This window comes from Eubalaena glacialis, chromosome 13 (genome assembly GCF_028564815.1).
Source record: "Eubalaena glacialis isolate mEubGla1 chromosome 13, mEubGla1.1.hap2.+ XY, whole genome shotgun sequence".
Classification (NCBI taxonomy): Eukaryota; Metazoa; Chordata; class Mammalia; order Artiodactyla; family Balaenidae; genus Eubalaena; species Eubalaena glacialis.
The window spans coordinates 58,416,287-58,442,041 of record NC_083728.1 but is presented as its reverse complement, the minus strand read 5'-3'; the positions used below and the strand labels follow the sequence as shown (position 1 = coordinate 58,442,041).

The window sequence follows — 25,755 nt, the reverse complement described above, 5'->3', positions numbered from 1 at the left end:
GGGCAACGAAGCCCGCGCCACAACTACTGAGCCCGCGCGCTCTAGAGCCTGTGTGCCACAACTAGAGAGAAGCCCGCGTGCCGCAACGAAACATCTTGCATGCCACATCGAAGATCTCGCATGCCACAACTAAGGTCTGACACAGCCAAATAAATAAATTATTTAAAAAAAAAAAAGATTCAGGACTTCCCTGGTGGTGCAGTGGTTAAGAATCCGCCTGCCAGTGCAGGGGACACAAGTTACAGCCCTGGTCCGGGAAGATCCCACATGCCGCGGAGCAACTAAGCCCATGCGCCACAACTACTAAGCCTGCACTCTAGAGCCCGCGAGCCACAACTACTGAAGCCCGCGTGCCTAGAGCCTGTGTTCTGCAACGAGAAGCCACTGCAATGAGAAGCCCGTGCACCACAACAAAGAGTAGCCCCTGCTCGCCGCAACTAGAGAAAGCCCGCGTGCAGCAACGAAGACCCAACACAGCCAAAAAGATAAATAAAAAAAATAAAATAAATAAAAAGATTCAATGAAGGGAAGGGGAGAATCTTTACCTAGAGAGATGACAGTCTCATAGTTTTCTTGCATTACATCATGGTAGAGGGCCTTCTGAGTAGGATCCAGTAACTCCCATTCTTCCTGGGAAAAATATATGGCCACTTCTTCAAATGTCAACAAGCTCTAAAAAGAGAATAGGCTTTAGCTCAGTATTTGCCACTTCAAAAGCAGCCCAACCATCTGACCCATGATTTGTATGTTAGGCCAGGAACTAAAGGAACAGCACATGATACTTTTTAAAGTGAGGAGGCAGAAATGGAAGAGGCAAGGGATCAGCAAACAATCTGAGAGGTGTCCAGTTCCCCAGGGGGATCATCTGGATTAACATGCCTCTGAGCACGTGCTGGGCAGTGCAGGTCAAGGGCAGCAGGGAGAGGCAGCCCTAAGAAGCTGGAAAGCACAACTCACCTGGGACTCAGGCAAGATGAGCTCAGGTGCCACTGGCCAGTCTTTGGTGTTTGTCTGTTCAGGAAAGGCTAGGATCCGGTGAGCAGGCACCGCTGTGGGTGAAAACAGCAGAGGTAATTTCTCTCGCTTCTGTTTCTGAACGTGGTAGGCTCTTTTCTAAAATACAGAAGACCCCGATTTTTTTAGTATTGATGAGATACCTTTACAAGTATGTGTGCTGGACTTCCCTGGTGGCGCAGTGGTTAAGAATCCGCCTGCAAATGCAGGGGACATGGGTTCGAGCCCTGGTCCAGGAAGATCCCACATGCCGTGGAGCAACGAAGCCCGTGCGCCCCAACTACTGAGCCTGCGCTCCAGAGCCCAAGAGCCACAACTACTGAAGCCCTCATGCCTAGAGCCCATGCTCTGCAACAAGAGAAGCCACCGCAATGAGAAGCCCGCGCACCACAAGAGTAGCCCTCGCTCACCGCCAACTAGAGAAAGCCCACGCGCAGCAACGAAGACCCAACACAGCCAAAAATAAATAAATACATAAATTTATTTTTTTAAATAAAAGTGTGTGTGCTGCTCAGAAATGCCTCTCTCATTATAAATGAAAACCATGGAACTACCAGCCTCTAAAACAGGTTCCCTAGTTTTCATGAGCAAATTAATGAAAGGAAAAAATTTTTATTACCCTCTCGTGACATAAATTGAAAACAAAACTCAGGGAATCCAGTGTACAGTAAGAGATGTAGTTTGTTTTTTTATCATTTATTACTTTTTTTCTGGTTCAAATAGTGTTCACATTCTGCCACTAACCACCCATTCTGATCCCAATTCCTTCCATATTTTCAGCATGAGGTAAGACTGACCCTCTCTGCTTTTCTAAAAACAGAATTCCTGATGTTACTACCAGGATTCTGTGGTTTGGAGATTTCTGTATCTTAGGCCAACCCCCACCTTCACCCACAGCTGGTCTGCTCTACCATAACCTGGGGGGCATCCTAATTGCTAACGTGGCTGCATTAGTAGATCCACAGGGCAAGCAAGAGAATGGTAACAACATTCTGGCTTAACAAATTACTATCGCAGCTCCCAGGAGAAGGAAAGTAACGTGAAGCTCCTTACCCCTCTCGCATACGGGCTCAGTTTCTTTGTGGGTATTCCTGATCAGCAGCTCTTGTAGACTCTGGTGTGTATTCCAAAATTCTTCATCCTGGGACATGCCCACTTGCTGGGCCTCTGCTGGCTTCAGCTTGAAGCCTAGGGCCTCTGCTGTTTCTCCCAAGAGCACTGCCTCCTTTCCCAGCTCATGGTCTGCAACCTAGAAATAATGCCCATCCATGTTACCATGGAACTTACTTTTGGTTTGAGAGTTGGTGGGAGAGGGAGGAAAAAGCAGAGTGCAAACTGTGGGAAGAAGGAGACACTAAAGGAAATGTCACAGAGACTTAAAAGAGATACGGGACCAACAATTTTCCACAAGAACTATACACAAAATATAGGAAAATTGGCAGAACAGGAAAAAAGGTGTGGTTACTGCCAGCCCTCCAAGACAGCAGCCCCCACCCTCTGCATCCAGCCCAGCTCAGACCACTAACAGGGTTGCACAGGCCACCTGTTCTCATGCTGCCTTGACAGACTTTCTCTCCCAACTTAGATTCTTGCCTTAGTGGTTTCCTGTCCTCTAACTCTCTCAAAAGATTAAGGAATTGAATTTAAAAGTTGTCCTGTCAACCAGATTTTCCACATGGCCAGGGAAGAGTCTCACAGAGGTTGGGATAAAATGCAGAAAAAAGTGAGAGGAAAGAGTCAGGGCTCCAACCTATCCCCAAATGATTCTGACACAAAACGTGTGCCCTCCCGGTATTCTCAGCAGGCCTGTGAAGCCAGCTGGTATGCCGCCACTTGCCCAAGGGCATGCCCTGGATCCCCGCGCACAGCACAGCCAAGGAACAACCACTGAGGGAGGGCAGTGGAGGCCCCTGTCTACGGTACAGAGGACACTATTCCTCACGCTCTTTCTTCTCTCAGCTACTCTGTTGGGATTTCCAAATCTTTCTTTCCCTGTTTTCTTTCTACTTTTTCTCTTCCTGGGCAGTCTTCCTCTAGTTGTTTGGTTTCTCCTTCTCTTTCGTATCTTCACTCTCCTTTGGTCTCTGAGAATTACTCCTTTTTTGGATGTGTCCCGTCCTCTCCAACTCCTTATTGCCTTTTGTTTGTTTCTAAGAACTTGAGGCCCATCTCCTTCGCCAAGCCAGACTAGGCTCATTACCCTCAACACACCCTGGCTCCAAAGAGGGCCAAAAGCAACTCTCTCCCTAAGGCCAGGGAAGTCTGCCAGGATCTCTGAAACCTGTGGACTGACTATGGCTGTGGGTCTGTGCTTTCACGTCCTGCTTTACATGTCCTAAAAGAACAACAGAACTGAGACCTAATTCATCCTATTTCCCAATTAACTGCCCCAATACATCCACCTTCACCCTGTTTCACTGCACACATGAAGAATCTTTCTTCTCACTCCATTCCTCATTTGACCAGATTCCCTCTGCAAGTGTTCTACCAGGACCACAGCCTCCTCGATGCTCTGTAGATGGTGCTTCTTTATGCGGGTCTGGGTGTCCCTGGGCAGAATGGTCAGGAACTGCTCTAGGACCACAAGTTCCAAGATCTGCGCTTCTGACTGAATCTCTGGCCTCAGCCACCATGGGCTTAATTTCTGAAGCTGGTCAACAGCCTCCCTGGGTCCAGCTGCATCATGACAGAGGAAGCTCTAGAAGTGCTGGTGAGACCTCTCGGGACTGAGACCGTCCGTTTGGGGGGCATATTTCTTATGCTGACTGGAGCTCTCTGTCACAGGTCCCTTGGTCTCCCACAGAGCCCTGATCTGAGGGTTCAAGTACTTACCCACCTTCAGATCTACTGTCATCATTCTGATCTAGGAACAATTTGGCTCCTGTGTTGGACACACCACCAGCACCATCTTTGACAACTGAGGCCCAGTCTGGTCTGGAACAAAACCAATAGAAGGTTCTTCTTTCTAAGGTTTAAAGTGAGAAAAAAAAAAGTGCATGTCAATAAGAAAGTCACATGAACTTTACTACTTGTTACTTATTATGAGAGAAAAATGAACTTTAAAAATCAACTGCCAAGCCCTTGTTTCTCTCCTTTTCTTTCTATTATTCAGCTGAATACAGCAGGACTTATTGAAGACAAATGTAAATAAATTACTTTGCCTTAAAAAAAAAAAAATCAGGAGAGGTTGGTGGGTGAAAAAACTAGTACCCACTGGCTCCAAGGAGTTTGGGGATTATCCAAAGATTTAATTGATGCACTTCCTATGCCATCCTCTCCGTGTAAAGGAAAGATCAGGAGAATATTCTGAGTTTCTCTTATATTTCAACATATCATCCTAGTCTGTCTTCAGTAAGAGGATACAACTTCTATGACCTTTGTTCTTTTGGGAAGATTCTGGACCATTTGAGGTGCTCCTTTGCATTGTATGAAAACTGGCAGGAGAGCTGAAACAATGAGACCAGAATGGAAGAACAGTAATTCAGAAAAATGGAGCCTTATTCTTCTCAAAAGCATCCCCCAATTAAGTAACTAGTTGCTCTACATTCATCTTGGCATTTCTTTGTAAGATATATACAGAGCACCATGCAGAAGATTTATACCTGAATTTTAAATTTTCATTACTTGACTTAGGAAAAATTACAGCTGATCCTTGTTCACAAAATGTTTATCCAAATGTCAATTGGAAAAAAAAGGACAGCATGTTAGCTGGTGATGATTACATTCAGCTGCTACCTTTCTCCAGGGCTCATTTAGACCTCTAAGCGAGGCTGAGGAGAGCCTCGTGAGCTTCACTTTCCCTGAGGTGATCCAGCGGAAAGGGCACCGAAATTCTGCCCAGGAAGCCACGATGTTCACAAACGGCCGGCTCCCGATGGCTCTGAGGTGCTGGGGACACTTCCCAGGCTTTTGCATCAGAGGAAGCGGATCTGACTGAGGCTGGACCACCCGTTTCTCCCGCAGTAACATCAGCCAGTAAAGGAAACGCCGGCGGAGGCGGGAAAGTGGACACGACCGCCCGAGCGCGCCCGCGAGCACTGTGCCTGCGGGCAGTGTCCGAGCGGGCTGCCGCCGCGCGGCCCCGGGCGCCACCCGCACAAACGTTGGAGAGAGCGGCCTCACGAGCCTGACGGCGGGCCTCGCCCCAGACAGTCCTGCCGCCCGGGTCGGAAATACCCCCGGCCGCCTTGCAGCGGCCGGCGTCTCTCGGGGGCTCCGGAGCCTGCGCCGAAGCGGAAGCCGCTTCTAGGTTACCTCGGAGGGCTTGGCTTCGTGGAGGCCGCTCCCTCCTCCCGGGGCTCTACCGCAAGTCGCCGCCGGTCCCGCCACCGCTCTGAGGACAGCTCCCCGCCCCGCGCCACTCAGAGGTGGGTTCCGAGGCTCAGGCCCGGAACCACTTAAGTTCGCCTGGCCCAGACGGCCCGCCCGGAGCAGTTCCTGCGCCACGGGCTTACCCACCCCCACCCCCTCACCCCCTCACCCCTCACCCCATCAAACCGGAAGGGGAAGTGACGTACTTCCGGGAAGAGGCTCCTCGCAGGTCAATGCGTCCTCACCGCCGCGAACTGGGTTTACTTGGCGGCGAGAGTTGATGTCACGGAGTCTCAGGCCCGCGGAGCCTGAGGGCCCTGCACGGTCGCCGCCCTCTCGCGGCCATTACTTCCTTCGTCGTTGTGGGTGGCTGGCGACTGGTAACCCGGAGTCCCACCGGGTGACGTTCCCGCCCCTGCCAGTGCCCGAGCTGTCCTCCTGCCGCTTCTCACAGCCTCCTCCGGTACCTGGTGTTGACTTAAAACAATAAAATAGCCAGTTATTTTATCAGCAAAATGAGTTAATTTGGGGACAATAAAGAGTTGCAATTTGGAATATGCAAACCCTGGCAACCATAAGCAAGTCTGGAAAACATGGTTCTTTTACACAGGAGACCTGAGGAGTTCGGAGCGACTGTTGTAACCTAAGAATCCACTGGAGGAAAATGGGAATGTAGTGGCTTGTCATTGGCTGAACTTTGACAGTCTCTCATTGGCTCACCTGTTGCTGGGTCAGGAGAAAATCTTCCTCCTGGTGCGTAGTAAAGTAGTAACCTGTTGCTAATGCAATTGATGTCTAGTGGTTGGGCGTGAGATCTCCCCCTTTGAGCTCTGATTCCATTTTAAATGAGGTACCGTTTATAATTTTCACAAAGGCAGTTTCGTCTAACTAATCTGGCTTGTGATAGGTGTGACCCAGACACTCACATGCAACCAATGTTCCTACAGCTGGCTGAGCACGGCAATCCCTCTGTCTTAAAACAGGCGTGTCAACAACCAGAAGATTCTCACTAATTAGAAAAATTAGAGAAATGTAAATGCAAATGCAAATCAAAACTACCTCACACCGTCAGAATGGCCATCATTAAAAAGTCTACAAATAACAAATACTGGAGAGGGTGTGGAGAAAAAAGAACCCTCCTACACTGTTGGTGGGAATGTAAGTTGGTGCGGCCACTATGGAAAACAGTGTGGAGGTTCCTCAGAAAACTAAAAATAGAATTACTATATGGTCCAGCAGTCCCACTCCTGCACATATACCTGGACAAATCTATAATTCAAAAAGATACATGCACCCCTCTGTTCACAGCAGCACTATTCACAATAGCCAACACATGTAAACAACCTAAATGTCCATCAACAGATGAATGGATAAAGAAGATGTGCTATATATATACAATGGAATACTACTCAACCATAAAAAAAGAATGAAATAACATGGATGCAACCAGACATTATCATACTAAGTGAAGTCAGACAGAAAGAGAAAGATAAATACCATATGATATCACTTATATGTAGAATCTAAAATATGGCATAAATGAACTTATCTACAAAACAGAAACAGACTCACAGACATAGAGAACAGGCTTGTGGGTGCCAAGGGGAAGCAGGGTGGGGGAGGGAAGGACTGGGAGTTTGGGATTAGCAGATATAAACTATTATATACAAGATGAATAAGTAACAAGGTCCTACTGTATAGCACAGGGAACTATATTCAATATCCTGTGATAAACCATAATGGAAAAGAATATTTTTAAAAAAGAATGTATATATGTGTATAACTGAGTCACTTTGCTGTGCAGCACAGATGGGCACAACATTGTAAATCAACTTCAATTTTAAAAAAACAGAAAATTCTTGTTTACAGAACTGGCTCAGGTACTTACAACATGCAGAGGAGAAATCTTGTGTTCTACAGGGACAAATACCTCCCTTCCTTTATTCTTGGCAGACAAGACCTACTGAAAACTCTCTACCCACCCTCCTTCCTTCAGTGGGGAAAGAAAATCTGTTTTCTTAAAAGTTGCCATGGACCAATGAGAAAAACAAACAAGTGCTTAAGAAGCAGTAATTAAATCAAGTTTCTCCACCTTGTTTCAACTGCCTGTCCCCTAACCCAGGCCCTCTCCAATCTGATTTCCATTCTCTTTCCATACTCCCCTTCCCACCATTGCCTTCGTCTCCTGGGTTCTCACTCTAAATGCTGCACCAAGGTCACTGCCTTCTCAATGCTTCCTGGATGATGCACCCTCACCCAGGCTTGGATCTCCCTGTGCAGAATGATCAGGAATCGCTTCAGCTCCAGGAACCTATCCTTGAATGCAAGCTTGGGCTGCAACGATCATGAGCAGAGCTCCCAGAGCTGGCTGAAAGCTTGTGAGTGAGGCCCAGCAGTTGCTGATAATGGGAGAGTCTGAAGAGCTGGTGGGAGATCTCCAAGTTGCCAACCTCTCTGAGAGGTCAGAATCTGCCATCAGCCACCTGGGAGAATGTGAGCAGTAAAGGGGAATTCAAATTGAACTGAGGCTGATCTTTGGCCCAAAATTCAATCCCTACAATGTGGGGATAATCAACCTGGCATATGAGACAGCAAATGGAAGTTGTTACCTGTTACCTAATGGAAATTGCACAGACTTCGACCATCAGGTGGATCCAGTTTCCAGTCCCAGCTGAACTCCACACTAACTGATGTGAGGGAAAATATTCAACCTCTCTTAGCCTCTTTTTCTCATCTGAGCATAACAATACCTACCATGCAGCACAGAGAAAAAGATTAGAAATGCTATTTGTATAGCATCTGGCCCAGTGCTTCGCACTTAGAAGATGCAGAGTAAATGGTCTGGGGTGGTGTAAGAGAAGCTCCATCTTACAGGAATTTCAAGCATATCTCACTACTTAACATATATTAATTTGTTTAATGTCTGTCATCCCCACAAAAATGTAAGGTTCTTGGAGAGCAGGTAATTTGTTTTATTGTTGAATCACAGCTCCTCGAGAAGTGTCTGGTCCTAAAATAAATATTTGGCAAATGAATGGGTGAAAAAAGACAAGGAAGACTGGGGTCTTCAGACCTCATTAATTGCCTGGGTGTCCAGTACTTAAGCATTATAAACAGTATGAAAGGAGACGAAGACTCGTCTCTAGCTTAGATGTCTCTGAGATCTGTCTCCCCTTCGTTTCCACTCCTATAGCTCTAGAGTGGGATTTCTGAACTTCAGAACTATTGACATTTGGGGCCGGACAGGTCTTTGTTGTCTGTGTGCGTGGGTGGGTATCCTATACACTGTAGGATGTTTAGCTGTACCCCTGGCCTCCACCCACTAGATGTCAGGAGCACCCACCAGTCCTGACAACAAGACTGACTCCAGACTTTGCCAAATGTATTTGGGCGGCAATCGGCCCCGATTGAGAACACCTGGTCTAGGCACATACAATTAGGCCAGGCTGGTAGATGAGTCTCCCATCTGTCCACCTGGTCTTTGTACAGAGCAGATCTGGACTTCTTGACTTTCTAATAATCTAATTGCTCAAAAGCCTTTAAGACTTACTAATGCCACTGAAATAAGCCAAGATCTCCTAACTCGCAAGGCTCTCCCTAGCATTCAAGGCCCAACCTACCCCTCCAGCCTCATTGCACATTCTCCTATACACAGTCTACAAACCAGCACAGGTGAACTGGTCCCACATCCTGGAACAGGCTCTGTGCCTTCCAGCCTTAGTGCCTTTTCCCAAGGCCTGATTCATCCTTTCCATAGAAACTGAACACTAGCGGTACCAGTTTGCATTCCTTCCAATCAAGGGAGAAAGGGCAACTTTGTTTAGAAATTAGACATGTGGAAATAAGGAAAAAATTTCAAGGAGTGCACCATCAGAGAAGGCAAGAAACCCAGAGAATGAGGACTGGTAACACCACCACTATCACCTTCTTGGAAGCTCCTAACACTTTGAACTCCTCAGTCCCGTCTTTAACTCTCTCTCAGCGTGCCTTCTCTTACTGAAAATGAGTTCCCCTAAAACTGAGTTTCCCTATTGAGTTTATGATTAATCACTCTACCCAAAACTTTTATTACCTTTCTTGTACCCTCTGACCTCAGTTTGTAATAGGGGTGGGGGCGGGGCGGGAGCACAACCATTAGTGCGAGGCTGTTAGTGGCCTTGCTATACTAATGGTCAGCATCATGGTAGTCCCGGTGGTGGCACTCTCCCTGGGTTGCAGTCCACAGGACCTGACCCCTGTTTGCAGGGCCTGAGGAGCCTGAGGGCCAGCTAGGTCCTGGGTGCCTTGCTCCCTCAGTGATGATGGCTGGGCAGGGTCTGGGGACCCGGCCTGGAGGGCGCCACCAGCTGAGATCTGCCTCTCCAGCTGGGCCTGGGCACTGGCAGGAGGACACAGGCTGGGTGCTGGATGAATGCTCCCCAGCAGGGTAACCAGCCCGCACAGGGACCCTCTCCTCTTAGCCAGGGCCTAGACTTCAGAGAGCGAAAGTTGATCCTTGGGACCTTGAACAAGTAAAATGAGGGGTAATGATTTAGCTTTGCTTATGGGGTTTGTTAAGTGTTAGTGAGGCCAAACAATTCAAAAATGTCAGAATTTGGAGCAGAGAAAGGTTTACTGCAGGGTCATGCAAGGAGACGGGTGACTCATGCCTTGAGAAACCTCCAACTCCTCAAAGGCTTTCAGCAAAGCCCTTTAACAAGAAAGGTGAGGGAAGGGCGTGGTTAGTTGTCAACTTCTTGGTGTCAATCCTTTGTTCTTGCTGTCCACGTGGGTCAGGTCACAGGTTCCAGCCACAGCATCTTCAAGTGGCCTTTCATGCCAGGGGAGGGTCTCCCTAATTCACGGTCAGAGCGTCGCCATCTCCCCAGCCTGCAGGTCTACCTGTCAGTGCGCCTGCCCGGCCAGAAACACCCCAGACTCGCCCAAAGCCAGAAGCTGCAACGTGTGCGCGCACCTGACTCTGCCACAGCCTTCCCCTTCAGTCCCCCTCCTCTGGCACCACTCTGCCAGGCCTGGCGCCACGAATGCTCCGGAAGGGGGCGAGAGCGCAAACGTCGGCCGCATCTCGGGGACTGCGACCTATGGAGACTGCCACCGCGGGGACCACTGCGGCGCTGACCATTGGTGGAGCGAGACCGCTAAGGCCTGGCGCGCCTCGCCGCCCCTGTTACACTGCAAACACCTGCTATCGGCGTTTGGCTTTCTGCGCCGCAGGCACACAGCCCTTGCTCAGTTACATTACCCCAACTAACACCAGAACTTGTTTCTGCGGGTTTATCTACTCCACAGTTTGGGAGCTCTCTCTGAGCGCAAGGAGCACGTCTGAGCTGTCTTGTGTCCCCACCGCCCAGCACAAGGGCGCACAAGGACGCGATAAGCCCTCCGTGAACCAGTGTTTTATTCGCGTAAAACACAAGGGTAAGAGGCTCAGGGCCTTTGAAAGCACACTTCACGGGGACACTGAGCGTTCAGGCTGAAGGGCGACAGACCCCGCACACCAGGTACCTCGCCCCTGCACCTCTCCAAACAAAAAGAGGATGTTCCCGGCTCACAGCCACTGAGAGACTTCCCGTCACGGGACCCAGGACAAGACAAGAACCTCAGAGAAAAGGGCGGGGCCGCGGAGTTAGGGCCCGCCCCCCGGGAAAACCCTACCTCAAACACATCACTCACCCGCCAGGCTGTCTTTTCCAGCGCGTGCAGCAGGAAGCTGCCGCGGGGCAAGCCGGGACTTCCAGAAGGCCTGACGCAGGCGCAAGGGCTAAGCCGGAAAACAGCGCCGCCGGACACGAAGGCGGTGAGCTACAGGACAGCCCTCCCCGCCATGGTTCCGCCCTCCGCTAATCGACAGCAGTGTTCCCCAATGAGAAGACGGGATCCTCCTTGCGTCATAACCTGGACCCCTGAAGTTGCTCGAGAGCCAGGGGCCTTAGATCTGGGCGCTTGTTGATGCCTCCTATTGGTTACTGCTGTTCTGCTTGACAGGCGCTTCCGCTTCTCTTTTTTCGAAGGGTCTTTGCACCAGCACCAACTGGGCTCATACCCTGTTTGTAGATGTGACAACGACAGCAGTGCTACCGAGGAGCACTGCTCTTCCTTTGCTTCTTCCCACAATCAGACTCTGCTATGTTCCTCTCTCTCCTTCCTGTCAATGTAGCCATCCAGTTAACCTGCCCTCTAAAAAGGGAGGCAGCAAGAACGGTCATATACCTTAGAATGGTCATAACACTAGGACCCTAGAGACTTGAGCACCCTGGTGTACTCTGCAGATAGTCAGTTGTGGTAGCCAGTGGATCTCTCTGGTACTTCGTTACATCATCTATAAAATAAATATAATAGCTGGCAGGAAAAATGTAAGGCTCAAGATAGATAATGCATGTGCCAGTGCTTAGAGAAAACTGCTCAGTGTTATCACTGATACTGGAGGTTCTATAGAGAGTACGTAGACAAAAAAAAGAATAAAAGGCCTTCAAATAGGAAAGGAAGAAATAAATCTTTCTCTATCCAGAGATGACATGATTCTACATATAGAAAACCCCAGGGACTTCCCTGGCAATGCACTGGTTAGGTCTCCACGCTCTCAGTCAAGGGTCAGGGTTTGATCCCTGGTGGGGGAACTAAGATCCTGCATGCCGCGCTGTGGGGCAAAAAACAAAACAAAACAAAAAACAGAATTCATATAAAAACTACTAAAGATAATAAACAAATTCAGTAAGTTGCAGGACAAGATCAATATAGAAAATCAGTTGTGTTTCTGTACACCAGCAATGAACAATATGAAAGGGAAATAAAGAAAAATATTCCATTTACAATAGCATCCAAAAGAATAAAGTACCTGGGTACAAATTTAACCAAGGGAATGAAAGACTTGTACGTTGAAAACTATAAAACATTGTTAAAATAAATTAAGGAAGACATATATAAAAGGAAAGACACCTCGTGTTCAAGGATTGGAAGACTTAACATTGTTCATATTGCAATTCTCCCAAAGTGATCTACAGATTCAATGCAATCCATATCAAAATTTCAATAATCTTTTACGATATAAATTAATATGGGATTGCAAGGGACCCTTGATTAACCAAAACAGTCTTGAAAACGAGAACAAAGTTTGAGGAGAAACACTACCCAATTTCAAAAAATAATACAAATCTATAGTAATAAGAATAATGTGGCACTGACATAAGGACAGATATACAGACAACTAGAATAGAATTAAAACTCCAAAAATAAACCAATATATCTATGGCCAAACAATTTTCAATATGGGCTACAAGAACATTCCAAGCAGGAAAGAATAGTCTCAACAAATGGTGCTGGCACAAGTGGATAGCCATATGCAAAAGAAACAAGTTGGACCCCTACCTCACACCAAACACAAAAATTCATGAGGGACTTCTTTGGAGGTTCAGTGGGTAAGGCTCTGTGCTTCCACTGCAGGGGGCACGGGTTCGATCCCTGTTTGGGGAACTAAGATCCCACATGCTGTGTGGCAAGGCCAAAAAAAAATCATGAAAATGGATCCATGACCTAAATATAAGAGCTAAAACTATAAAATTTCCAAAGAAAATATATGAGAAAATCTTCATGAAATTGGATTTGATAATGGCTTTTTTTAAAATTTATTTTTGGCTGTGTTGGGTCTTCACTGCTGTGCGCAGGCTTTCTCTAGTTGCGGTGAGCAGGGGCCACTCTTCGTTGCGGTGCACGGGCTTCTCATTGTAGTGGCTTCTCTTGTTGCGGAGCACGAGCTCTAGGAACGCGGGCTTCAGTAGTTGTGGCACGTGGGCTCAGTAGTTGTGGCTTGCGGGCTCTAGAGCACAGGCTCAGTAGTTGTGGTGTACGGGCTTAGTTGCTCCATGGCATGTGGGATCTTCCCGAACCAAGGCTTGAACCCATGTCCCCTGCATTGGCAGGCAGATTCTTAACCACTGCACCACCAGGGAAGTCCGATAATGGCTTTTTATATATGACACCAAAAGAAAAAACAACAAAAGAAAAAATAGATAAATTGGACATCACCAAAATGTAAATATTTTGTGTATCAAAGGACATTATCAGAAAAGTGAAAAGAAAACGTGTAAAAGGGTGGGGAATACTTACAAATCATACACAGGATAAGGGTTTAATATCCAGAATATATAAAGAATTCCTACAACTCAAAAGCAAAAAGACAAACAACCCAATTTTGAAATGGCCAAAAGACTTGAATAGGCATTTCTCCAAAGAAGAGAAATGGCCAAGAAGAATCTGAAAAGATGCTCAACATCATTAGTCATTGGGAAAATGCTAATCAAAACCACAATAAAATACCACTTCACACTCATTTAGATGGCAAAAAAAATAATAATAAAACAGAAAATAGCAAGTGTTGTCAAGGATGTAGAGTTATTGGATACCCTGTACATGGCTGGTGGGAATGTAAAACAGTTCAGCAACTATAGAAAGGTTTGACTGTTCCTCAAAAATTAAACATAGAATTACCACATGACCCTACAGTTCCACTTCTGGGTATAAACACAATAGAGCTGGAAACAGGTACCCCCCAAAATACTTGTACATGCATGTTTACAGAGGAACTATCACAATACCTAAAAACTACAAACAACTTAGATGTCCATCAACAGATGAATGGATAAACAAATTGTAATAAATCAATACTATTGAATATTATTCAGCCAAAAAAGGAAAGAAGTGCTGATTGATACATGCTATAATGTGAATGAACTTCAAAAGCATTATGCTAGTGAAAGAAATTCAGGCCCAATAATAAATGTATGATACCATTTATATTAAATATTCAGAATAGATAAATCCAGAGGTACAAAAAGCAGGTTTGTAATTTTCCAGGCACTGTGGGGAAACGGAAATGGGGAGTAACTGCCTAATGGATATGGGGTTTTACAGGAGGGGTGTGCTGAAAATATTTTGGAACTAGATAGACGTGTACAACATTGTGAATGTACTCAGTGTTACTCAATTGTTCACTTTAAAGTGGTTAATTTTATTTTATGTAATTGTCATCTCATTTATAAATTGCATATGATGGGAATTCCCTGCTGGTTCAATGGTTAGGACTCTGTGCCTTCACTGCCGGGGCCCAGGTTCAGTGCATGCTTGGGGAACTACGATCCTGCAAGCAGGGCAGTGCAGCCAAAAAAAAAAAAAAATTGCATATAAAAATTAACTTGCTGTATTTATGTGGTCTACTTCTGGACTTTTTATTCTATGCCATTGATCTGTGGGTCTATCCCTTTACCAAGACCACACTCTTTTTTTTTTTTTTAATATTTATTTATTTATTTATTTGGCTGCACAGGGTCTTAGTAGTGGCACACAGGACTTTCGTTGCCATGTGATCTTCACTGAGGCATGCAGGATATAGTTTCCTGACCAGGGATCGAACCCAGGCCCCCTGCATTGGGAGCGTGGAGTCTTAGCCACTGGACCACCAGGGAAGTCCCCAAGACCACACTCTTTTGATTAATGTAGCTTTAGAGAAAGTCTTATAATCAAGTGTTGTAATTCCTTCTAATTTTTTTCTCATTTTTCAAAACTATTTAGGCTATTCTAATTCGTTTATCTTTCCACATTGCATTAAATCTATTGATTAGTCTGGGGAATTGATATCTTTACTATGTTGAGTCTTTCCAAACTACGAACATGGTATGTCTTCCCATTTACTTAGGACTTCTTTCACTTATTTCACCAGTGGTTTATAGTTCTCAGCATACATATCCTGTACATGTTTTGTTAGATTTATAACTAAATATTTCATTTTTTGAAGCTATTGTAAATTATATTGTTTCCAGTGTATAGAAGTGGAATTTGTTTTGTTTGTTGACTTTGTATCCTGTGATCTTACTAAATTTACTTATTCTAGAAATTTTGGTAGCATCTTAGGATTTTCCACAATAAAAATCATGTCATCTGAGTAGACAGTTTTGTTTCTCCTTTCAAATCTGGATGTTTTGTGTTTCCTTTTCTTTCATTATTGGACTGGCCAAGCCTTACAGTACAATGCTAAACAGGAGTGGCAGGAGTGGGTATTCTTGTTTTGTTCCTTAACTCAGAGGGAAAGCATTCGGTCTTTGACAATTAAATGTGATATGAACTATAGGTTTTTAAAATATAGATACTCTTTTGGAGTTCCCTGGTGATCTAGTGATTAGGATTTGGTGCTTTCACTGCCGTGGCCTGGGTTCAATCCCTGGTCAGGGAACGGAGATCCCACAAGCCACACAGTGCAACCAAAATAAAAATAAATAAATTAACTTAAAAGAACAGGTGCTCTTTTACAGGTTGAAGAAGTTCCATTCTACTCCTAGTGTTCTTAGAATTTTTGTCATAAATAAATGTTGTATTTTGTCTCCATCTTCGCTACAGTGCTCACTTCCAGGTCTCCAGTTGTGCTAAGTTGAGGTAAAGGAATATCAGAGAATATAACTTGTAAACTCACCATTATGCGAGCCACAACTACTAAGCCCATGTGCCACAACTACTGAAGCCTGCCCGCCTAGAGCCTGTACTCTGCAACAGGAGAAGCCACTGCAATGAGAAGCCCACACACCACAACGAAGAGTAGCCCCCATTCGCCGCAACTAGAGAAAAGCCCACGTGCAGCAACAAAGGCCCAACGCAGACAAAAATAATTAATTTAAAAAAAATCCTATATAAACTCAGCATCAGTTCAGTGGTACTTTGAATTCTACTGTTGTTCTCCAAATCACCTGCTGCTATTGACGCTTTGAAGTTCTCAAATAGCTGCTCCATGCATTCTATCCAGGTTTTAGACTTGTTTTCTATGTGAGAGAAAAGGTGAAGCATGCTTACTCCAACTTACCCAGAGCTGGAACCCCAATACTAATAGTTTTTCTCGCGCCTTTCCAATCTTTATACATTTTCTTTCTTTTCCTGTATTACTGGTTCTCCACTCTACCACCGAACCCCTGCCTCCACAAAAGTCTTCCTAAATTAGTTTACTCCTTTTCAAAGCCTTTACGTAATCTTTCATTTTTGCTTGTCCACAGTCTTCTTCCCTGTCCCACCTGTTACTATTAGTTACTTGGAAGCCTACTTGTTTTTTTTTAAATTTTATTATTTATTTATGTTTTATTTTTGGCTGTGTTGAGTCTTCATTGCCGCCTGCGGGCTTCCTCTAGTTGCAGCAAGCAGGGGTTACTCTTCGTTCCCGTGCATGGGCTTCTCATCGCGGTGGCTTCTATTTTTGTGGAGCATGGGCTCTAGGCGCGTAGGCTTTGGTAGTTGTGTCACGCGGGCTCAGTAGTTGTGGTTCGCGGGCTCTAGAGCACAGGCTCAGTAGTTGCGGTGCACGGGCTTCGTTGCTCTGCTGCATGTGGGATCTTCCCCGTCCAGAGGTGGAACCCGTGTCCCCTGCATTGGCAGGTGGGTTCTTAACGACTGTGCCACCAGGGAAGTCCCTGGAAGCCTACTTGTAATTGGGGAAATGCAAACCAAAACCACAATAGAAAACAAAACAAAAAACCACAATAAAATACCTGCTTAAGTCCCTACCAATTTTTAAATTGCAATATAAGACACATATAATAAAACTCACAATTTTAAAGTGTTTAATTCAGTGGTTTATTAGTATATTTACATACCATCATCAGTATATAATTCCAGAACATCTTCATCACCCCAAAAGAAACCCTGTATCTTTAGCAGTCAACCTCCACCCCCTGACGCTTCCAGTCCCTGGAAAACACTAATCCACTTTCTGTCTCTACAGATTTGTCTATTCTGGATATTTCATACAACATGTGACTTTTATGTCTAACTCCTTTCACTTAGCATGTTTCAACATTCATCCATGTTGTAGCATATATCAGAATTTCATTTGTTATAGCTAATAATATTTCATTGTATGGATATACCACTTTTTATTCATCCATATAACAGTTGATGGACATCTGAGTTCTTTCTACTTCGGGGCTATTGTGAATAAGGCTGCTATGTACATTCATATGTAAGGTTTTTTGTGGACACGAGATTTCTGTTCTCTTGGGTATATACTTAGCAGTGGAATTGTTGGGCCAAAAGGTAATGTTTAACTTTTGCAATTACTGACAAGGTGTTTTCTACAGTGACTGAACAATTTAAATTCCCATCAGCAGTGTATGAGGGTTCTAATTTCTCCACATCCTTGATAACATGTGTTATTATCTTTTTGATTATAGCCATGCTAGGGGAGATAAATGGTATCTCAATGTGTTTTGTTTATTTGGTTGATTTTTTGTTTTGTTTTGTTTTGTTTTGTTTTTTTGGTGGCTTGTAGGATCTTAGTTTCCCAACCAGGGATCAAACCCAGTCCCTTGGCAGTGAGAGCACAGAATCCTAACCACTGGACCACCAGGGAACCAGCTTTTAGTTTTATTGATCTTTGCTATTATTTTCTTTGTTTCTATTTCATTTATTTCTGCTCTGATCTTTATGATTTCTTTCCTTCTACTAACTTTGGGTTTTGTTTGTTCTTCTTTCTCTAGTTCCTTTAGGTGTAAGGTTAGATTGTTTGAGATTCTTCTTGTTTCTTGAGGTAGGGGATTGTATTGCTATAAACTTCCCTCTTAGAACTGCTTTTGCTGCATCCCATAGGTTTTAGATTGTAGTGTTTTCATTGTCATTTGTCTCTAGGTATTTTTTGATTTCCTCTTTGATTTCTTCAGTGATCTCTTGGTTATTTAGTAACATATTGTTTAGCCTCCATGTGTTTGTTTTTTATGTTTTTTTCCCTGTAATTGATTTCTAATCTCATAACATTGTGGTTGGAAAAGTTGCTTGACATGATTTCAATTTTCTTAAATTTACCAAGGCTTGATTTGTGACCCAAGATGTGATCTATCCTGGAGAATGCTCTGTGTGTACTTAAGAAAGTGTAATTGCTGTTTTTGGATGTAATGTCCTATAAATATCAATTAAATCTATCTGGTCTATTGTGTCATTTAAAGCTTGTTTCCTTAATTTTCTGGCTGGATGATCTGTCCATTGGTGTATATGAGGTGTTAAAGTCCTCCACTATTATTGTGTTACTGTCGATTTCCTCTTTTATAGCTGTAAGCATTTGCCTTATGTATTGAGGTGCTCTTATGTTGGGTGCATATATATTTATAATTTTTATATATTCTTGGATTGATCCCTTGATCATTATGTAGTGTCCTTCCTTGTCTCTCATAACATTCTTTATTTTAAAGTTTATTTTATCTGATATGAGTATTGCGACTCCAGCTTTCTTTTGATTTCCATCTGCACGGAATATCTTTTTCCGTCCCCTTTCAGTCTGTATGTGTCCCTAGGTCTGAAGTGGGTCTCTTGTAGATAGCATATATATGGGTCTTGTTTTTGTATCCATGCAGCGAGCTTGTGTCTTTTGCTTGGAGCATTTCCCTCAATGTGGTTTTGATTTGAATTTCTGTGATGGTTAACGATGTTGATTGCCTTTTTATGTGCTGATTGGCCATTTGTATATCTTATTGTGAGAAATGTCTATTCAAATCCTTCAATATTAAATTCTCTACTACTGAGTCTCTTTCATGTAGTGTTAAGTAATACTTCTTTTTAAAAATTTTTTAATAGGTTTTTTGTGGGGTTTTTTTTTTAATTTTTAATTTTTGGCTGCGTTGGGTCTTCGTTGTGCATGGGCTTTCTCTAGTTGCAGCGAACGGGGGCTACTCTTCGTTGCAGTGCACAGGCTTCTCATTGCGGTGGCTTCTCTTGTTGCGGAGCACGGGCTCTAGGTACGCGGGCTTCAGTATTTGTGGCATGTGGGCTCAGTAGTTGTGGCTTGCGGGCTCTAGAGTGCAGGCTCAGTAGTCGTGGCACATGGGCTTAGCTGTTCCGTGGTATGTGGGATCTTCCCAGGCCAGGGATCCAACCCATGTCTCCTGTATTGGCAGGTGGATTCTTAACCACTGCGCCAACAGGGAAGTCCCCAAGTAATGCTGAAATGAAGTTGCTGATCGTTTTGGGGTTGATGGTTATAAAAATTTGAAACAGGCTTAAAAAAAAAAAACGCTGGGACTTACCTGGTGGCGCAATGGTTAAGAATCCGCCTGCCAATGCAGAGGACACGGGGTCAAGCCCTGGTCCAGGAAGATCCCACATGCTGTGGAGCAACTAAGCCCGTGTTTCACAACTACTGAGCCTGAGCTCTAGAGCCCACGTGCTGCAACTACTGAAGCCCATGCGCCTAGAGCCCATGCTCCACAACAAGAGAAGCCACCGCAATAAGAAACCTGTGCACCACAATGAAGAGTAGCCCCTCGCTCACTGCACCTAGAGAAAGCCCACGCACAGCAACGAATACCCAAGGCAGCCAAAAAAAAACCCTTTTGGAAGTTCCCTGGTAGTCCAGTGGTTGACTCCACGCGTACACTGCAGGAGGCACAGGTTTGATCCCTGTTCAGGGACCTAAGATCCCACATGTCACGCGACACAGCCAAAAAAACAAACAAACAGACAAAACTCTTTTGGCAAATAGGATATAATTGCTTATATACTAAAGTGCCTGAATTTTCATAGGAGTTTGCTTTGTGTCTCAATGTCTTACTGAGAATGTATCTAGGACTTACCTGGGGATGCAGTGATTAAGAATCCGCCTGCCAATTCAGAGGACACGGGTTCAAACTCTGGTCTGGGAAGATCCCACATGCCGCAGAGCACCTAAGCCCGTGCACCACAACTACTGAGCCTGCGCTGTAGAGCCTGCAAACCACAACTACTGAGCCCACGTGCCACAACTACTGAAGCCCACAGGCCTAGAGCCTGTGCTCCGCAACAAGAGAAGCCACCCCAATGAGAAGCCCGTGCACGGCAGCGAAGAGTAGCCCCTGCTCACCACACTAGAGGAAGCCTGCGTGCAGCAACGAAGACCCAGTGCAGCCAAAAATAAAATAAAATAAAATAAAATAACTTTATATAAAAAAAAAAGATAAGATGGAGTGGGAAACTGACCATGGAAAGCCAAACTGCCAAACAAATGAATAACAAAAATATACAAATTGTTTAAACGATGTACAGGAGCCTAGAGAATGCCCACTTCATCCTCAGTCCAGCTTTATTTATTTATTTATTTAGGTTTGAATGTGCCGCGCAGTTTGCGGGAATCCCTGACCAGGGATGGAACCCTGTGCGCCTCTTCAGTGGAAGCGTCGCGTCCTAACCACTGGACCACGAGGGAAGGTTCCTCCCCCTCACCCCAGCATTCTTTAGAAGCAAAAAGGCTAAGTGAAAATCTCAGCACCTAAAACAATGCCTGGCACGTAGAAAGTGCCCAATAAACATTTGCCCAATGTAGAATGAATAAATGAACATTCCCAGCGCATATCTCTCCAAAAGTTTTAGGAAGCAAACATCCGCAGGTAGAGATAAAGACGGAACCAGTTTTTGGCAGCAGGTTAATGTGTCAATTTGGGAACTGCAGGTGATAAACACTAGTTTATGGCACCAGGAATACTAGTTGCAAATACCCTTTGTTGATTAAGTCGATATTTATAAATGATAAAGTATGGTAAGTTAAATTGGCCATAAAGGGATCTTTCAAAGCAGGTTATACCACACTTCTAGACTATTAGAGCACTAGGTATTGAAGCACAGAATAATTACCTTAGAATAACACCAGAAGAGGATCAAGGTAAGGGGTGGACACCAACCAAGAAAAAGAAGAGAAAATTCCTCATAAAGAGGAAGTATGGTGCCAAATAAGAAAGGAAATAGAAAAGGAGTATTAAATTTCCACTTCATTTTTCATCTTAGCAGTTAGTTAAATGTGATGGGTAATGCTAAAAAAAGAAATATGATCAAGCAGGAATGCTTAGAGGGAAGTGAATTACAATAAATTCTAATTTTTTAGTATTCATTTACACATTATTTCAAGAAAAATAAAGATGAAAACCAGTGAAAGTAGGTAAATGAGGGCACTTTGAGCTCCTGGGGAAATGTCGTATATGAACATGTTAGAGAGTACTTACTATTATTATTTTGTTCTTCAGTGGCTTCCAGAAAACCAACAATTAACTACTGCCACTGAACTCTTAATGCGTGAATCACTCTGATGCTTGTTAAAAGTTAGCAGTTGATCATGTAGTTTCAGCTTATTAATAAGTTGGTCTGATCATTACAGGCATCTAGTATTCCTTCTGGACCACCCTCATTATGAGGCATTTGGGTTACCTGTTGTTCTCATAAATGAATACCCCAGTGGGGAGACCAAGAGGGTCCTCTTACAAAGTCACCTTGAGAAGTTGTTGGTCAAGTTCTGGTTGCCCTCTGAGGGAGGGAAAGGAAGCTCCCACGTTCTCAATTAAGCTTGCCTCTTGTGGAGAGAAGGCCTCCACAAGAGGGAGAATTCTTCTTTGAGAATTCTTTCTCAAATATGGTTTAGGGCAGAGACTGTCAAGAATTGTTTATCTCTTATAAATGAAACTATTTATGCATGAAATTTCATAATGTCTGAGATTGGCTTTAAATATTCCAAAACAACCAACCCACTCTCCCCAAGCAAAATAAAAAACAAAAAACTGGAGTCCCTCCCATCAGGAAACTTACGCAAGCCTCTCAGATAGCCTCATCCACTAGAGGGCAGACAGCAGAAGCAAGAAGAACTACAATCCTGCAGCCTGTGGAACAAAAACCACATTCAGAAAGATAGACAAGATGAAAAGGCAGAGGGCTATGTACCAGATGAAGGAACAAGATAAAACCCCAGAAAAACAACTAAATGAAGTGGAGATAGGCAACCTTCCAGAAAAAGAATTCAGAATAATGATAGTGAAGATAATCCAGGACCTCGGAAAAAGAATGGAGGCAAAGATCGAGAAGATGCAAGAAATGTTTAACAAAGACCTAGAAGAATTAAAGAACAAACAAACAGAGATGAACAATACAATAACTGAAATGAAAACTACACTAGAAGGAATCAATAGCAGAATAACTGAGGCAGAAGAACGGATAAGTGACCTGGAAGACAGAATGGTGGAATTCACTGCTGTGGAACAGAATAAAGAAAAAAGAATGAAAAGAAATGAAGACAGCCTAAGAGACCTCTGGGACAACATTAAACGCAGCAACATTCGCAATTATAGGGGTCCCAGAAGGAGAAGAGCGAGAGAAAGAACCTGAGAAAATATTTGAAGAGATTATAGTCGAAAACTTCCCTAACGTGGGAAAGGAAATAGCCACCCAAGTCCAGGAAGCGCAGAGAGTCCCATAAAGGATAAATCCAAGGAGAAACACACTGAGACACATAGTAATCAAATTGGCAAAAATTAAAGACAAAGAAAAATTGTTGAAAGCAGCAAGGGAAAAACGACAAATAACATACGGTTAACATAAGGTTAACAGCTGATTTCTGAGCAGAAACTCTACAAGCCAGAAGGCAGTGGCATGATATACTTAAAGTGATGAAAGGGAAGAACCTACAACCAAGATTCCTCTACCTGACAAGGATCTCATTCAGATTCGATGGAGAAATCAAAACCTTTACAGACAAGCAAAAGCTAAGAGAATTCAGCACCACCAAACCAGCTCTACAACAAATGCTAAAGGAACTTCTCTAAGTGGGAAACACAAGAGAAGAAAAGGACCTACAAAAACAAACCCATAACAATTAAGAAAACGGTGATAGGAACATACATATCGATAATTACCTTAAACATGTATGGATTAAATGCTCCAACCAAAAGACACAGGCTTGCTGAATGGATAGAAAAACAAGACCCATATATATGCTGTCTACAAGAGACCCACTTCAGACCTAGGGACACATACAGACTAAAAGTGAGGGGATGGAACAAGATATTCCATGCAAATGGAAATCAAAAGAAAGCTGGAGTAGCAATACTCATATCAGATAAAATAGACTTTAAAATAAAGAATGTTACAAGAGACAAGGAAGGACACTACATAATGATCAAGGGATCAATCCAAGAAGAAGATATAACAATTATAAATATATATGCACCCAACATAGGAGCACCTCAATACATAAGGCAACTACTAACAGCTATAAAAGAGGAAATCGACAGTAACACAATAATACTGGGGGACTTTAACACCTCACTTACACCAATGGACAGATCATCCAAAATGAAAATAACTACGGAAACAGAAGCTTTAAATGACACAATAGACCAGACAGTTTTAATTGATATTTATAGGACATTCCATCCAAAAACAGCAGATTACACTTTCTTCTCAAGTGCACACGGAACACTCTCCAGGATAGATCACATCTTGGGTCACAAATCAAGCCTCAGTAAATTTAAGAAAATTGAAATCATATTAAGCATCTTTTCTGACCACAACGCTATGAGATTAGAAATCAATTACAGGGGAAAAAACGTAAAAAACACAAACACATGGAGGTTAAACAATATGTTACTAAATAACCAAGAGATCACTGAAGAAATCAAAGAGGAAATCAAAAAATACCTAGAGACAAATGACAATGAAAACACGACGATCCAAAACCTACGGGATGCAGCATAAGCAGTTCTAAGAGGGAAGTTTATAGCTATACAAGCCTACTTAAAGAAACAAGAAAAATCTCAAATAAACAATCTAACCTTACACCTAAAGGAACTAGAGAAAGAAGAACAAACAAAACCCAAAGTTAGCAGAAGGAAAGGAATCATGAAGATCAGAGCAGAAATAAATGAAATAGAAACAAAGAAAACAACAGGAAAGATCAATAAAACTAAAAGCTGGTTCTTTGAGAAGATAAAAAAAATTGATAAACCATTAGCCAGACTCATCAAGGAAAAGAGGGAGAGGACTCAAATCATTAAAATTAGAAATGAAAAAGGAGAAGTTACAACAGACACCACAGAAATACAAAGCATCCTAAGAGACTACTACAAGCAACTCTATGCCAATAAAATGGACAACCTGGAAGAAATGGACAAATTCTTAGAAAGGTATAACCTTCCAAGACTGAACCAGGAAGAAATAGAAAATATGAACAGACCAATCACAAGTAATGAAATTGAAACTGTGATTTAAAATCTTCCAACAAACAAAAGTCCAGGACCAGATGGCTTCACAGGTGAATTCTAACAAACATTTAGAGAAGAGCTAACACCCATCCTTCTTAAACTCCTCCAAAAAACTGCAGAGGAAGGAACACTCCCTAACTCATTCTATGAGGCCACCATCACCCTGACACCAAAACCAGACAAAAATACTACAAAAAAAGAAAATTACAGACCAATATCACTGATGAATATAGATGCAAAAATCCTCAACAAAATACTAGCAAACAGAATCCAACAACACATTGAAAGGATCATACACCATGATCAAGTGGGATTTATCCCAGGGATGCAAGGATTGTTCAATATATGCAAATCAATCAATGTGATACACCATATTATCAAATTGATGAATAAAAACCATATGATCATCTCAATAGACGCAGAAAAAAAAAAACCTGGAGGAGATAAATGACAAAAGTTGGCAAAATTGTTAAAGCCTATATAGGGGTTTGTCATATTAATTTCCCTACTTTAAATATGTTGATAATTTCTGTAATGACAGTTTTTTAAAATTAATTAATTCATTAATTTTTGGCTGCATTGCTGCTCGCAGGCTTTCTCTAGTTGCGGCGAGCGGGGGCTACTCTTTGTTGTGGTGTGCAGGCTTGTCATTGCGGTAGCTTCTCTTGTTGCGGAGCATGGGCTCTAGGCACGTTGGCTTCAGTAGTTGTGGCGCTCAGGCTTAGCTGCTCCGTGGCATGTGGGATCTTCCCCGACCAGGGCTTGAACCCGTGTCCCCTGCATTGGCAGGTGGATTCTTAACCACTGCGCAACCAGGGAAGCCCCATAATGAAAGCTTTTAAATAGGTATATATAAGAACATTGTTCCTCTCCTACATATATTATCTTAAATCAGGTATTGTTCTATGTATTAGAATGATTTCTGTTACAATGAACAGAAACCCCAATCACACTGGTTTGAACAATAAGAGGAAACGTATAGATTTATGTTGCTAAAAAGTCCTGGTCAATTCTAGGTGTCAGGTGATTCTTGATCCTACCGCTCAGTGGTGTCTCTAAAACCTGAGTATTTATCACTCTGCTCTGCCTTCTATGGTGTTAGTTTCATCCTAAGGTTCACATCTCTCCTATTTCAAGAAGACTATCAACATCTACTGGGTTACATATGTCATCCAGCAAGTGCTGGATCTGTTCTAGCATTTCCAACAAGACAGGCCAGGTTATGCTGCAGAAACACACAGCATCAACATCGCAGTGATTTAACGCAACAAAAGTTTATTTCTTATCCCTACAAAATCCATTATAGGTCTGGGAGACTCTCTGGAACAGATACCCCTCCCCAATGTGGGGGGCTCGGCATTCCAGACTGTTGTGACTTGTGACCCCTCTCTCTGTATGTGCTTATATGACTGAGGCAGGA

The 25,755-nt window shown here is 43.6% G+C and overlaps 1 protein-coding gene across 1 annotated transcript in view; it reads right to left on the bottom strand.

Annotated features, from left to right (window-relative positions):
- The window catches only part of LOC133104095 (zinc finger protein 75D-like), a 60,560-nt gene extending 55,097 nt beyond the window's left edge, over positions 1-5,463 (bottom strand). The window contains 5 exon segments of the mRNA XM_061209776.1: positions 546-672; positions 958-1,049; positions 2,068-2,263; positions 3,461-3,979; positions 5,269-5,463. Coding sequence (XP_061065759.1) covers positions 546-672; positions 958-1,049; positions 2,068-2,263; positions 3,461-3,871 — 826 coding nt within the window. The 5' untranslated portion in view covers positions 3,872-3,979; positions 5,269-5,463.
- Between the last annotated feature and the right edge of the window lie 20,292 nt (positions 5,464-25,755).